The 15,334-nt window shown below is 38.3% G+C and overlaps 1 protein-coding gene across 1 annotated transcript; it reads right to left on the bottom strand.

Annotated features, from left to right (window-relative positions):
- Positions 1 to 470: 470 nt before the first annotated feature.
- Positions 471 to 12,687, bottom strand: ubap1 (ubiquitin associated protein 1). The gene is made up of 7 exons (XM_074628811.1): positions 12,501 to 12,687; positions 6,899 to 6,947; positions 6,615 to 6,739; positions 5,261 to 6,088; positions 4,462 to 4,623; positions 3,756 to 3,857; positions 471 to 3,214 (listed from the first exon to the last, which is right to left on the bottom strand). Exons 2-7 carry the CDS (start codon positions 6,936 to 6,938, stop codon positions 3,074 to 3,076), a joined length of 1,398 nt encoding a protein of 465 aa, XP_074484912.1. The 5' UTR covers positions 6,939 to 6,947; positions 12,501 to 12,687; the 3' UTR covers positions 471 to 3,073.
- Positions 12,688 to 15,334: the final 2,647 nt, after the last annotated feature.

Here is a 15,334-nt window from a genome sequence, read left to right as displayed (position 1 = left end):
TCCAGAGAGTTTGCTTCCTGGATTTTTCCAAAGGTGGCCATTATTTGCATGAGCACACAGACATGGCTGACATGGAAATCTGAACTCATACAGACGACTGACTGGGCACTATGTAGGAGATTAACTCAGACAGCTGTTTACAGACATTATACGTGACTTTTGTTTCTTAACCCTGGTGAGCTCAAGCAGACTAAATATGGCCTCTATTCTGATGCATAATTGTCTTTTTTTCTGCTGACTACTAGGCCACACAGTTAGATGTTTCCAGTTGCCACTGACAATACCTGGATGGACATGCATCTGCATTGTTGCTGTAAACCGAGAGAATAAAAATGCATTTGCTGTAGAAGAGAAAAAAACAGGAGCAGGAGGAGGTTGTACTTCCTCACCAGCTTCATGTCAAAATATCTAATATGTTGAGGAAATAACAAATGTTAAATTAAGATCAAAAAGCAACAACAGAAACGATCAACAGTCTCACCACTGAAAAGATGTGCACATTTAATCGTGAGGATTTTTCCAAATCATTCAAGAGAAAATTGAACATTTTTGCAAATCACATTTCAGGAGCTTGGGAAAGAACACTCAACTCAGCCACCTCTTATTATATCATTAGAGCCCCGTGTTCAGTTATGCTGTGTCTTAGAGGTGGATCTGATATATAAACCCTTAAACATGATGCCCAAATTAATGAGAACCTTTCATCCCCACACAACTAGGAGATCGTAACAGAAACGGGAGGAGGCATTGATGGAGGAGGTCCAGAACCTGCAATACTGCTTTCACTCCAACTTGTGTGGCTGTCAGAGGAGAGGCAAGTGGACATGAACTTGCTTTATGTATGATTAAGGAAACCACACTTGAGTTACGTAAGGCGACAATAATACCACTTGTGTGTTTGTCTGTAAAGTAACTGTACCTTTCTTCTTTATCACAGTAAATAAAAAAGGAAGGCAATTAGAAACAGAACGGGGTGAAAACACTTATTTGTTGATCATGTCAACCACATATATCAGACAAAGCGCTGGCTTGGATAAGGATATTAGGTCTAACATGACACTGGGATGTTTGTTTGCGGGATGCTTGCAAGTTTGGTTTATTTGCTGCAGACGTGCTCATTCGTCTGGTTTGAGTGGTACTCTATATTCTGCAGACACTTGGTAGTGAATGTTTTCCATTAAACAAGTAATATTATGTCTGTATTGGAAATAAACCACACTATAAATACATTTGTCAAACCAGGGGTTGTTCGAAAATAGATTGCTGGTTAGAAAATGTCTTTTTGTAATTGTGAAACATAGGACAAAGTACTGGACCTGCCCCAAGCAAAGTGCCAGGTCTCCAAATCACATTTTGCTAACTTTAAGCCCTTAATCTGTTGCCATGCCTCCCACAATCCTCACCAGTACCACAGAGCTCAAGATTATGGACATTGCTGCCATCTTTACCTTTGGTGCAACTGAGCGGCCATGCTTTTTAAAAACATATGTAGCATGGAACTCAAGACACATATTATAAAAATAAATGGCCTTCTTTTAAACAATTACACCCAATCAACATGTGGGGAAATGCTTTTGACATGTTGTGACTTTTGTTAATTCCCCTTTTAAGACTGTGGAGATAGCAACAAACCTATAATGAAGATGAACACTTGTTTCATGTTACACGTGAGAAAAGAAAGTGGACAAGTCAATAAACCAAAGTCATGTTTGATTAGATTATGTGGCATGAAATCCAATTACAGAGAATAAATGATGTGCGATCAATGAATTCAAACCTTTACAAACAAATTTCTAGCAAGGCTTGAAGACCATTCCTTATCTCCCGACAATTACTTGAGGCTCAAAGTGCCAACGGTCACACAATATGAAATGTCTCTATTGCACTGTGATGTGGCTGAAAAAACAGCCCTCACTTACATTTTTTTTTTTTTTCAACCACTCACTCTTTTCCAGTCTGCAAACAGAAGTCCATGACAGTTAAACACGTCATCGCTTTTGTGTGTTAACATATCTTACATAATCATATCAAACTCTTTTATTTTTAAATGAAAGTATCAGTATACTATTTTAAATAAGATGATAATTATGAAACATGTGTGTGCCTGTGCAGTATGTGACACGTCAGTGCCAGTGAGTTATGGGATGTTTCTTATTATTTCCTACAGAGGAACTTTCCCCATTTCTCCACCACTCGTTTAACAGGCCATTCCAGTGCAGGTTGAAGAGCGTACTGGGGCAGTACTATCTTATGTTCTGAGTTATAGTGACTATTATGCAGCTCCTAAAAAACAGAAATCAAAGAAAGTGAATCTTCTGTTATGAAAAAGTGCCCAAATTGAACAGAAAAACAGACATGAATGAATGAAAGAATAAAGTAGATCAGAACCAGGTGCAGGGCACCAGAGCAGAGAGGGCACTTCTTGAATCGGTTGTCTGTCTGGCAACTGGGCTTTCGTTTTTTTTCTTCTTTTTGACTTTTAATGTTAGTTGGTTCAGTTTGAAGAGAGCCTCCTCAGGGCCCCCTGATTCCCGCCACCATTTACTAGGTCTGCACAGAGCAGTGGAAGATGGCAGCTTAGTCGTTTGGGAGTTTCAAGAGTTCAAACTGGTTTTTCTGTGATGTACTTAGAGCCGGTCTCCAGCTCCCCGTTCGGTCCTGCAGCTTTGCCTGCAGTCGGTCTCTTGCAAGTGGAAGCAAATCAGAACGGCATCAAAAACGCCACGGCTCAATTCTTCCAGTTTCTCCTTTCCAGCTCAGTCATTCTTCCCATCCTCGAATCCCCTCGCAGTACAAAATCCTGGAACCTAAGCCCAGCATTTCTTAGAAAAAAAACACCACCATGAAGTTACACTTTTGACCCCCTCCACTCTAGGCACACAGTCTTTAAGAAGTGCTGAGACACAATACGTTTTAGCACAGAGAGAAATACAACTGTCTCCCAGCTGTCCCTTCCACAGCCAGGGCAAGGGCAGGGCATGGTGTGATAGGGTAGGCAGAAGGAAAGGGGCTGTGTTGGGTAGTAGCGGGAGGCAAGCCCTGGGCCGGGCTTTGGTTGGCTGGTTAGCTTGGCTCAGCTTGCTGTAGCCCGAGCCATCAGGTCCTCTAGAGCCTTGTCCTGATCATTGTTGTGGACCAGCAGCACCTCTTTGATGGCTTCCCGCTGAAATCCCATTTCGCGAAATCTTGACATTAGTTCAAGGAACTGCAAGGCCTGGGAAGAAAAATAAAACTATGATAGATTATATAATGTATTAAAGGGACTGTACGGACGTTCTTTACACGTATAAACATTATTTAGGTTAGATGTGAATGTGTGACGTTCACACATTGTTGTAATCTAACCTAAAAAATGAGACCTTCCACAGTTTTCTGAGTTTCCTCTATCAGTCTGTAGACTGCTTTTATTGTGAAGAACCCGGGCTGTTTTTCTAGGAAAATCCAACAGATGTGATGTCATGCATGTGCGCAAGTGCCTTTATTTTCAGCTCCACTACAGGGCTAACAGTGTGCAACCATAGCTAACGTTCGGTTAGAAATGGAGTCCGCTAAGGGCAACAAACAACCAGCCCCCACCACAACTCAGACTCCAATACGATCTCCACAGAAGCACAAAAAAAAACAAAGTTATATCTAGTGAAACCCGAATCTATACACTATCATAATTGTCAAAAGATAGGGTGATGTAGCGGTATCCCTCTTATTTCAAATGCATATTATTAAGGAGTAGTTAGCTGATAGCAAATTGCACAAACCTTTTCCTCTGAGCATTGGTACATCTCTAAACATTCCTCCACTGCACTTGAATCGAATCCCCGCTCACACAGACGCCCATGGACAAACAGGTAGTCCAGTACCTTCAGACAAACAATAAGTACATGTTTATTATGTGGCTGCTTTGAACATCACGTTGTTAATGAGGCTTAAATTATGCATTACATAAAAGACAACTAAAAGACCAATATGAGGTTTTTTTTAATTGTTTGAGGAAACAATAAAATATAATATTGTAGATTGAAATTAATTAATGTTAATGTTCTGTAGGGTTAATTTATTGTTCTCTTTATGCTGTATGTGCCTTGCATCTTATAAGTTTGTGATGCCCAATGCTAGTTCATCATTTAAAATACCATTCATACCAACCCAATTGAACCTGTTATATTTTGCTTATATTTTATCCCACATCTACTGCTACAGTAGAGATACCATTATCATGCGACCATGGTTGGATAGGCCATATTGTTTAGTATTGGCTTTTCAGATCACAGAAGCAGATCTATTGCCATAACGTGTGAGACAACAGAACGTGTGATAAAACAACTTTATTATATTTTAAGGCTATATGTACAGATGTACTGCATTGATGCATCACTGAACAGAATTACACAAGCACACAAACAATGAACAGAGAATAGGCTAGGAATCCAGATTGCTGCGCATTGGGGCGAGAGGGTGTCGCACCTGTTCCACGTTCTGGTGTTCTGTTTTCTGCATGGCCCGCAGGACTCCCTCATAAGAGTAGCCCATGCCCACCAGGGTTTCCACACACTGGCGTTCACTGGGGGTCATGCTGAGCAGGGCCCCGCCACACGGCAGACCGGTGGATCCTGACCCCAGGTTGGCCTGGAGTAAAAACATGAAAGAATGTCAATGAGGTTCCTGCAATTCCTTATTTACCATTACGGGTTAATCTACATCACTATATGCACCACACAAACTGTACACACTATTAGGGCCTGATCACACAGAGCGCGTTTCAGCAGCCTAGGGCGGCGTTTTTGTAATTGTTTTCAATGACTTTGCTGAACGCCTCGCATTTTTACAGGAGCACCCCGAGTTGAAAAAAATTCAACTCCTAGCGGAAAAACGCCATTGCAGTTTTTTCTCATTATTGTGACTTTTGCTGGATACCCAAAGCTATCTGACTTTACCAACAGCAGTTACCATGATCTGAAGAGAAAACAACAGGAAGCAAATTATTGCAGTACTTAAGAGTTTGGGTAAGTTGTTTTCATTCATTGAAACTGTACTATTAACTATTTGGGTAGCGTACAGCCCATGGTTTGTATTAAGGTGCTGTTTGCACTCATTTGGTGGTTGCTTAGCAACAATATTTGAAAAAAAGACAACGCAAACTGCAAAAAACACTAAGTCTGAACAGACAACAAAAAGGCAGTCAGTGCGCCTCGTGTTTTCCTCCTGCAAAACGCGCTCTGTCTGGGCATGGCCTCAGTCAGGCAGTATGTAATCTCATGCTCACCGGTTTTGGTATGCCACTCTTTGTGTAGCTGGTTGGCTCAGGAGCAACAATAACTTGGGTCACGGGTACGATCGGCGGGCTGCCATTGGGTAGGTTCTGTCGGGGAGCAGGGATGGGTGCAGGGAGTGGGGTGTACCTCACTGGCTCTGGATCACCAGAATCAGAGAGCTTGGGAAAGGTGAGCGAGCGGATGTTACAGGGCCGATCATCTGTGTCAAACCCTGTTCTCCCAGGGTGCCCAACTCTGTCCATGTCCAGCAAGGCAACCAACCCGTTGGGTTTATGGGTAAAGCCAGGTTTAGCTGTGAGGCTGGTGTTGGTGCTGGGAGGAGGCGGGCTGTTTCCACGTGACCCTGACCCGATCTGGGAAACCTCTGGTGGGGATACAGAGGGGGGAGGTTGAGGTTGGGGCTGGCTCTGGAGGATGTTCCTGAGCTCCTCCCTATCGTCCAAAGTTTTGAGCTCCAGCTTGTCAAAGGGGTCCTCTTCCCGCTCAAAGTCAGCTAGGTTGAGGCTGTGCAGCTGGGGAGTGCTAGGCTGGATTTTTCTGGGGCCAAGGCATGAGGCAGGCAGTGGAGTGAGGATGTCGTTATGGCTCAGCCCCGCCATGACGGGGTTCAACGCTGGTGGTAGAAGGTCCTGGTCCTCTGCGGCAGACCGGGGTTTCTTCCCTCCTCCACCGCCATCACTGTCCTGGGCCTGTGCCAAGCTCTTCCTGTTCTCTGCCTCCTGCTTGGCTGCTGCCTCTTCTGCTCTGGCTTCTGCTGCTCTGGCCTCAGCCAGTTCAATCCCCCAGCGCACACTTCGCCTCTCCAAAGTAAAGTCATACTGTTGAGACCGCAGTAAGAGGAAGAGAGGAAGATGGGCAAAGAGGCCACATAGAGTGACAGAAAAAAAACAAGAATAATCATGAGAATAAGAACCACATGACATTTCAACACAAGCTTAACAGATACAACATCAAAAGAACTTATACAACATAAGTTAAATAACCTCAAAAATGTAGGTTGCTGTAATTTGTAAACAATATAAAGGTACTTATTAAAAGGAGGTATGCTCAATGCCTAGCATCCACTGAAATAACTTCTGACACCAAATTTTCACTCTATTGACAGCATGTAATTTACTACACCTCTCAATCTAAATTACTATAAATGTATGCCTTCTCTCTGGTCTCCAGCATGACTGAAAACATAACATTAATACTGCAGGACAGAGGACAGGCCCTATAATGATCAGTGCCATAATATTGTAGGTCAGCACAGTTAAGGCCTGCTGAGGATGCTGAATGTAAGTGCAGTATAACACAGCTAATAACACCGGTGCAAAATCAACATATTTTCTTGTGCCTAACCTGTGAGTCCAACATCAAAGAGCCACAATCTGGGAGACAGAAACCGACAGGCAGCCCCACTTTGGCTGGGCAGCGGAATTTGTCGTTGATCTTGAAGGGAACTTCATCAAGGTAGCTGACGGGTCCTATGTACAAAAAAAACCCAAAGTAAGCATATATTAGAAGAATAGACACTGGAACTACAGGCACCAGTAGACCTTGAACCTACACTCAACTCACGACTCAAATCATCAGTGTAGTCAAACAGTGAAACAAGAAAGTATTAAAAATAGGTCCTCACTCACCATTGTTGTATGCATCTGATCCAGACTTCCTCGCAGCCATTTAGAGACTCTGAAAACAAATATAACGTGAGAACACCAGGTGTAAAGTTAGTGAGAAGTGGGAGTGCCACGTTTTTTAAATATCAAAGAGAGTTAATATTTACATGGCATATGTCAATGAATTTATAAAAAAAAAACACACTAAGGTGCCACAGTGTGACAACAGCCCAAGGTGTATTTCCCAAGCCCTTCTTCCACCTGCTGCCTTCCGGCGTGACGTTTCATCTGACAGAGCAGTTTCAGATATTTACAGAACGTCTTTCACTGAGCTCAGAAATCGGTCCTACAGTTTTAATCAAAGCATATCAGCAATGACGCTTTAATCACATGGTAGTGCAAATAATTTTTTCCATTCAAATTGAAATTATTCACTATCCCATTGGCTTTGTACATTCCACTGCTTTGCATCTCAAGTCACATAATCCCATTATTTGGTCATGCCCGGCAACAATGGCTGACATTATCAACACAGAGAAGCCACTGTTTTCAAATCTGCTGAACACAGAACTTTGATCTGTGTGCTGGTGTAGGCTGATGTTCAGAAGAAAAAGTAATGGATTTGATCCATTTCACAGCTGAAACAGGCAGATTTGTTAGTAAAAAGTACTTAAAACTCCTATAAGCTCAAATAAACACTGAATTAAATAGCTCACTGATATGTGCTTTGAAAATACTCCCTATACTGCTGAAAGTCAACAGCCAACTCTACAGCTCTTTAGTGGGCTTACATTTGACTAAATCTGAATCTCACCGACACCCCATATGAGACTAGCCAGTCATTTCCACAAAACAAACTCACGCATGCCAACTGTACATTACCCACCCAGCACAAAATAGCATCAAGACAAAGAAAATGAAAGGTTGGTAAAGAAATGTGAACATCTAGCAAGCTAAAGAGAGACGAGTAATTATCTCAGATGACTGCGGCAGGATGCAGGGTGGCTCTGCGTCTATTTATGTAGGTGGGCAACAGGTTACTTACACATAAGCAACTGATAATCAAATAGTATAATGCGATATGCTGTGTTTCACTGAATTTATTTTGTAGTCTGTGTGCCCCCCAAGTTTTCAGAAAATTGCTTAACACATGCTTTAATTCACTGAGACATTAATATTGGACAGATGAACAGTTCCACTAATTACCAGTAAAATTTACTATTTGTATTAGTTAAAGATTCACCAAAGAGAGACCAATAATGGGTATCTATAAGGATCCTAAAATATGGCTATGGGATTCATTATTGCCCAGTTGAAGGCTATTCCACTACCCAGCCTGCTCCCAGCTCATGTCCAATCACAGGAAAATGAGATAGATGAAATAAGACTTCAGGCTAACCCAGCAACGGGAGATCGGACCCTGTTATGGGCACAACTTTACAGAGACCTGGCTCCATTGTGGCATACCGGATAAAACTATTGTATATGACAGGTGGACTGCAGGACAGAGCGTAGGACTCCGGTGGGACGAGAGGAGGCGGACTCTGTGGTTATATCAATGATGCTTGGTGCTCAAACATCAAAGTTGATGGACAATGTTACCCCGATGTCGAATTTTTAATGCTAAGATGCCGGTCAGATTATCTGCCCTAGAGAATTTACCTTGTTTTTGTTGCTGCTTTTAACATTTCTCCAGATGCAAATTTTAAAAAAATGCACTCCAGGAATGCACTACTGTTGTATGAGCCACAATATGTGAACATAAGTTAAAACAAAACATGAAAAATGTTGAATATCTAGTCATTGTATCTAACATAGGTAATGTATAAAAAGATAAAAAGACCAATGCATGTATACTGAATGGTGATGATTGATGCTCCCTTTAATATAGTGAGGGATGTTATGTGTAGTAGACTCAGACAGAGTCAATTGTGTGACACAATGTAATTTAAAACTTTTTACAGTACATTTTTAAAAACTGGATTATATCTCCTGTCATTCACGTCAGACTGAAGTTACTGTGCCTACAGCTCATTTGTGGCTTATTTTGGGATCCTAACTGCTGTCCCTACTTTTTGTCTTGTTTTTCTAGTGTAGCATAAATGGACTACAACTGCATTTTGTTGTACAACCCTGTGTTGCAGAATGACAATAAATGATCCTTGAATCCTTGTATGAAAAAATAAAAAATGAGCAAGACTACAGCGCAAATCTGCTGAATAGTACCATCACTGGTCAGAAAGGACACGTGGAAATCTATAATTCAAAACAGATCTATGTAAAAAAAAAATGCAACCTACAGGCAGGATACTTGTACTACACTAACCTGGGAGCTGCAAGTTACACCATCAATTAGCCTCAGTATCGTCATCATACTTGTCTGGCTAATCATCAACGACCATGGAAATGGCCCACACATGATCAAGAGGCATCTCGTGACCAGGAGTTATTTCCCTATTAGATTTACTTTCATTTGAATCAGATTTTTGCTCTAGTAAATAGAGTCAACGCCACCCTAAAGGCTAGTTAGTATCTTATAGTAATTAGGTATAATGTTATATAGCACACCTCCACCACAAGTTGCTGTTCCGCGTAGCTATTTCAAGGTTGGAGTACAGAGTACAAAACTTAACATCTTTTGGCAGGACTTCTCTGACATTATGACAAGACTTATAGGATTTGCCTTCCCATTGGATCCTCAAATATGCTTATTAGGGAATTTCACAGTCATTAGTACACCTTTAAGAAACTTTCAAATTTTTTTTTAGAAATAGCTCTATGCATCCCCAGGAAGTGTATAGCAATTACATCGACGTCTGATTTCCATCTCCTCATATCTAGATGGCTTCTGGAAATGAACAGCATCATTCCACTTGAAAAGATCACAAATACCCTGAGAAATGAATACAACACCTTTCTGAAGATTTGGCAACCCTATTTAACCTATATGGACTCCTTAACAACACCTATATCGGATTTGATATAACAAAATTGTCAGACTTGGTACATCATTAGTCATCTGAATAAGTCAGAACACCGCATCTTGTTATTTATGATTTCTTTATTTGTGTATTTAATTTGTTTTTTCTATATCCTTTTTAAATCAATTGATCGTTAACCAGCCTACACTCCTTTTGAGTATGGTTTTCAGTTTGTATGTGGGTGGGATAGGGAGGGAATTTGGAGCCATGTTTGTGTGAGTTTGTGTTTTGTATGTTTTGTATATTTGGTTAACTAAAAAATTGGAAAATAAAAAAAGGTTGGAGTACAGTTGAGTCAAGTTACTATAAATGTTTCAGATATCACCAACAGCACAGGACAAACTCACCAACATAGTTGTGTTAGCTAATTTAGGGGGGGATCTGAACAGTTTCTACTTTAAAATGATAACGAAAAGTTCACAATTAATCACATTTACAGGCAAGTTTACGATAAAATAGCAAATGTCAAGACCTCCCAATATTGCAGGCAAAACGAATGATTGCTTTTAACCGGAAGAAATCCGATGCACCTACAATGGGCGCTTGGATTAAAAATATGGCACAATGTATGTCAATGGAGAGAATAACATATACATTGAAAAACAAACTGGGTGTTTATGAGGAAATATGGAAATCATTTAATGACATCAGTGGTAGACCCTCAGAAGGGAATGGACTCTTGTTTTTGAAAATCTTTATTTATTATGTATTTTCTATATATTTATTTTCTGTTTATGTGTATCTTCATTTTGTTAGAGGTGCCATTTAACTGTTTAATTGTATGATTGATACTGTCAAGCTGTATATTGATTTTGACCCTGTGAGAAAGGGAAAAGTTTAGAGAGAACGGGGTGGGTGTGTGGGGTATGTTATGTTTGTTAAAGTAAATCCTGTATTGAATATATTGCATAATAATGCTGATGTTTGTATAACAAAAAAAAACAATAAAGACATTGTTAAAAAAAATATTTCAAGACCTCTGAGCTGTCATGTATTGCTCATAATGTTACTAGCAGGCGACCTGAAGTAGGATAAAGCTAGTGTTTACTTAGCTAAGTTATGGCCCACACATGATCAAGAGGCATCTCGTGACCAAGAGTTATTTCCCTATTAGATTTACTTTCATTTTAAACAGATTTTTGCTCTAGTAACTAGAGTCAACGCCACCCTAAAGGCTAGTTAGTATCTCATAGTAATCAGGTATAATGTTATCTAGCACACCTCCACCACAAGTTGCTGTTCCGCGTAGCTATTTCAAGGTTGGAGTACAGAGTACAAAACGTAACATCTTTTGGCAGGACTTCTCTGACATTATGATTCCTTACCAACACCTATATCGGATTTGATATAACAAAATTGTCAGACTTGATACATCATTAGTCATCTGAATAAGTCAGAACACCGCATCTCGTTATTTATGATGTCTTTATTTGTGTTTTTAATTTAGTTAGTATAAATGTTTCAGATATCATCAACAGCACAGGACAACTCGCCAACGTAGTTGTGTTAGCTAATCTAGACGGATCTGAACAGTTTCTACTTTAAAACGTCACAGTAACTACAATTAATCACATTTACAGGCACGATAAAATAGCAAATGTTAAGGCTCCTAGTTGTTATGTATTACTCGCAATGTTGTTATCAGGCGAACTAAAGTATGATATAAAGCTAGTGTTAGTTAGCTAAGATATGAGTGTTCTTCTGTTTATATTTATTTATTACATCTACCCGTTTTATTTGCTTTATAACTGTGTTTTACCTGTTGTTTCTGTTTTGCACCTTGTTTGTTATGTTTTTATCTGCCTCGTTTAGTCTTGTCACGTATTTGTTTTAAAGCACTGACCAGAAGTGGCCAACTGTGAATCTCGTTGTATTTAATACATATATAACTAAAAAGATCGCAGTAACTACAATTAATCACATTTACAGGCAAGTTTACGATAAAATAGCAAATGTTAAGGCTCCTAGTTGTTATGTATTACTCGCAATGTTGTTATCAGGCGAACTAAAGTATGATATAAAGCTAGTGTTAGTTAGCTAAGATATGACAGTGTTCTTCTGTTTATATTAATTTATTACATCTACCTGTTTTATTTGCTTTATAACTGTGTGTTTTACATGTTGTTTCTGTTTTGCACCTTGTTGTTATATGTTTTTATCTGCCTCAGAAGTGGCAAACTGTGAATCTCGTTGTATTTAATACATATATAACTAAAAAGATCGCATTAACTACAATTAATCACATTTACAGGCACGATAAAATAGCAAGTGTTAAGACTCCCAGCTGTCATGTATTGCTCGCAATGGATAAAGCTAGTGTGAGTGAGCTAAGTTATGACAGTGTTAATTAGCAACAAGCTAAGCTATCATTATTATGGCTAAACAGCTAACTTACAGTGACAGTTTAGCTAAGAAGTCATCGTGTGGTGTGACATTAGGTGGTAATTTCAGTGATATAAAGGTCCAATTAGTTAATTAACTGACAACACCACTAGCTGCTGGCTAATGTGTTTTGGTGAGAAGCTACCGCTCATGCTAACATGCTAAGCTAGCTCCTCAGTGGCCTGTCTGTTTTATTCTGCTGCCACCGCCCATCAAACTAACCACTGATACCTCATATAACACACACTGACTGCGTCTCTCACCTGTATATCTGCTCCTCCGTCTGGTTTTCTTCAGAATCCTGAACGACCGTCTTGTCGAGCTGGCTCTCAGATTGTGAACTAGTCGCCTGAGAGAGTTTTATTTATACTGAGATCTCTTTCCTGCTTCAGCGTGGGACGCCATCTTGATTTGTCAAAGCTCACCCGTCCACTGGTTCCTGTCTGACGTCACCTCACCTACATGACGTCAGAGCATCACAACCACAACACCCCAGATTCAAGATTCAAGATTCAAGAGTTTTATTTGCCATTTGCACCTAAGTACATTGGAATTCTGAGCAGTTTACACCGAGTCAAATTTAAGAAAGGAAAAAAAAGGTAGAAAAGGCACCAGGTAATTACAGTACAAAATAAGTATCACATTCAACTCAACACAATAAATAAATAAATTATTAAAATATAAAGCGCCTTCAGTGTAGTCAATAAATAAACTAAACTACCCTCTGCATAGTAACGATACCCCCAGAATACAAATACAGTATATATTATATATGCTCCATGACCATGTTAAAAGAACATCTAACTCTCAAAAATATTTTTTTAAATAAATAATTAATATATTTCAGACAATTACACAGTGGAAGGCAGCATGTTGCACAGCATTACAGTCCATTCAGTTCAGGTGTACTGTGAGTCAATAATGGTATGGAGGTGAGGTGAGGTGTGGGGTATTTGTGTCCCTCTTTAACGTCCTTTGCCACCAGCATACTAGGTGCTGTTTTTTAAAGAAAAGTTTTTTTGAAATTTATTTTATTTTATTTTATTTTATTTCATTTTATTTTATTTACTTTTTTATTTTAGAAAGAAGAAGAAGAAGAAGAATAAGAATAAGAATAACAAGAAGAAGAAGAAGAAGAAGAAGAAGAAGAAGAAGAAGAAGAAAGGCACTTTATTAATCCCACAGGGGAATTTTTTTTTTTTCACTCTGTTATATTTACATAGTACATGATACACACATGCCCAAACAGGACCTATATACATGCATTAATGGAGAGATGTCAGAGAGGGGGCTGCCCCTAACAGGCGCCCCGAGCAGTTGGGTGTTTGGTGCCTTGCTCAAGGGCACCTTGGCAGTGGCCAAGAGGCAAACTGGCATCACTCCAGCTACCAGTTCACACTCAGTAATTGGTCCATGGCTTGAGCCAAGTCCTTATGGACTGAGCTTCTGCCACCCCAAATATAAGTACAATAACAATATATACAAAACTGCTCATGCCAAGGGTACAAAATACAATAAACAATATACACATATATCTAGAGAAAAAGTAATACAAAATAAGAATAGATTCTCATTGGTCCAAAAGAAATTTATCAAAAACATATAATTAAATCTGATTGCCTTCTTATTCTTAATAAAAAAAAATGTATCGTGGTGCCATATTGTTCTTGATAAAAATGTTCAAAATTAGGTTTGGAGTCCGACCATCTCTTCTTGTGAATGAAAAATAGAATTAACTGTACAATAATTAACTGTACAAAGAACATAATATCTTTTTTCCTTCTCATTACCTTCAAAACACATAAGAATGTCCTTTTCCTGAAATTGAATTGTTTGTCCAGTTTTCTTCTTAAATAATGTTCAGCATCCACCCAAAAGGTAGCAAAAACAACAAATGATGTATTCAATTCAGCTATAAGATAATGAGGAAAAGTCATCTATTCAGATGAGCCACTCGTTGTTGTCAGAACTGATTAAGCTAAAATAAAGGTGATCGTGGCAAGTTGATCAACTTTTCCACAAACCACAACAGCAATGAAAACAAATCCCATGGCCTACATTGTTTACAATCTAATAAAGTAAAATAGTGAAATATAGGACTTCCTAAAGTACCTGATGTAATTTTTTTTCTTTTATTGAAGATAATTCATTAATTTACAACCTAAACTCAATAACACCTCTTAACATACAAGGCACAATTGGATATGGAAGATAACTTTATAATACAAAATTATATAAAATAACATAATAACAAAAATAAAAGAGAGTAGAAAATATTTAAAGGAAATAAATTAATAAATGAAAAGACTGCACTCTTCTATAGTAGCTCTAGGGGTCATCATCATATATGTTCAGTTCTTCATAAGTTCTGAGGAGAGACTTTGCATGTTTTCCTTTCATTAGTCTTAAAGCACTGAGATGGAAAATAGGGGGTTAATTTTCCTACTTTTTAAAAAAATATATTATTAGGCTTCAATAAGAAATATGGCATCTCTGAAGAAATCACAGACCCAATTCTAAATTCAACCAGCAGATGTTTATTCTTTGTTTAAATAAAACAAAGAAGCCCAGTGAGAAGAAACATTAAATGAAAGATAACACTGGGCTGTTCCCATTTTTCTGATCAATACACTATATATATATTTAATAATAATAATATATATATTTATTATTATTATTATTGATAATAATAATAATAATAATAATAATATAATATATATATAATATAATTTTAATAACATTTTAGGTTATTGTAGAAAGTTAAAAAATATATATATAAAAATGTAATATGTACAATTCTAAATTCAACCAGCAGATGTTTATTGTTTGTTTAAAAAAAAAAGGAAGCCCAGTGAGAAGAAACATTAAATGAAAGGTAAGGTAACATTGGGCTGTTACCATTTTTCTGATCAATACACTATATATAATATTATATATGTATATATATATATATTATATATATATAATAATAATAATAATATATATATATATATAATATATAATAATAATATATAATATATATAATATATAATAATAATATATAATATATATAATATAATTTTAATACAATTTTAAGTTATTGTAGAAAATTAAAAGA

This window comes from Sebastes fasciatus, chromosome 1 (assembly GCF_043250625.1).
Source record: "Sebastes fasciatus isolate fSebFas1 chromosome 1, fSebFas1.pri, whole genome shotgun sequence".
NCBI lineage: Eukaryota > Metazoa > Chordata > Actinopteri > Perciformes > Sebastidae > Sebastes > Sebastes fasciatus.
This window is presented reverse-complemented; position numbering and strand designations above follow the sequence as displayed.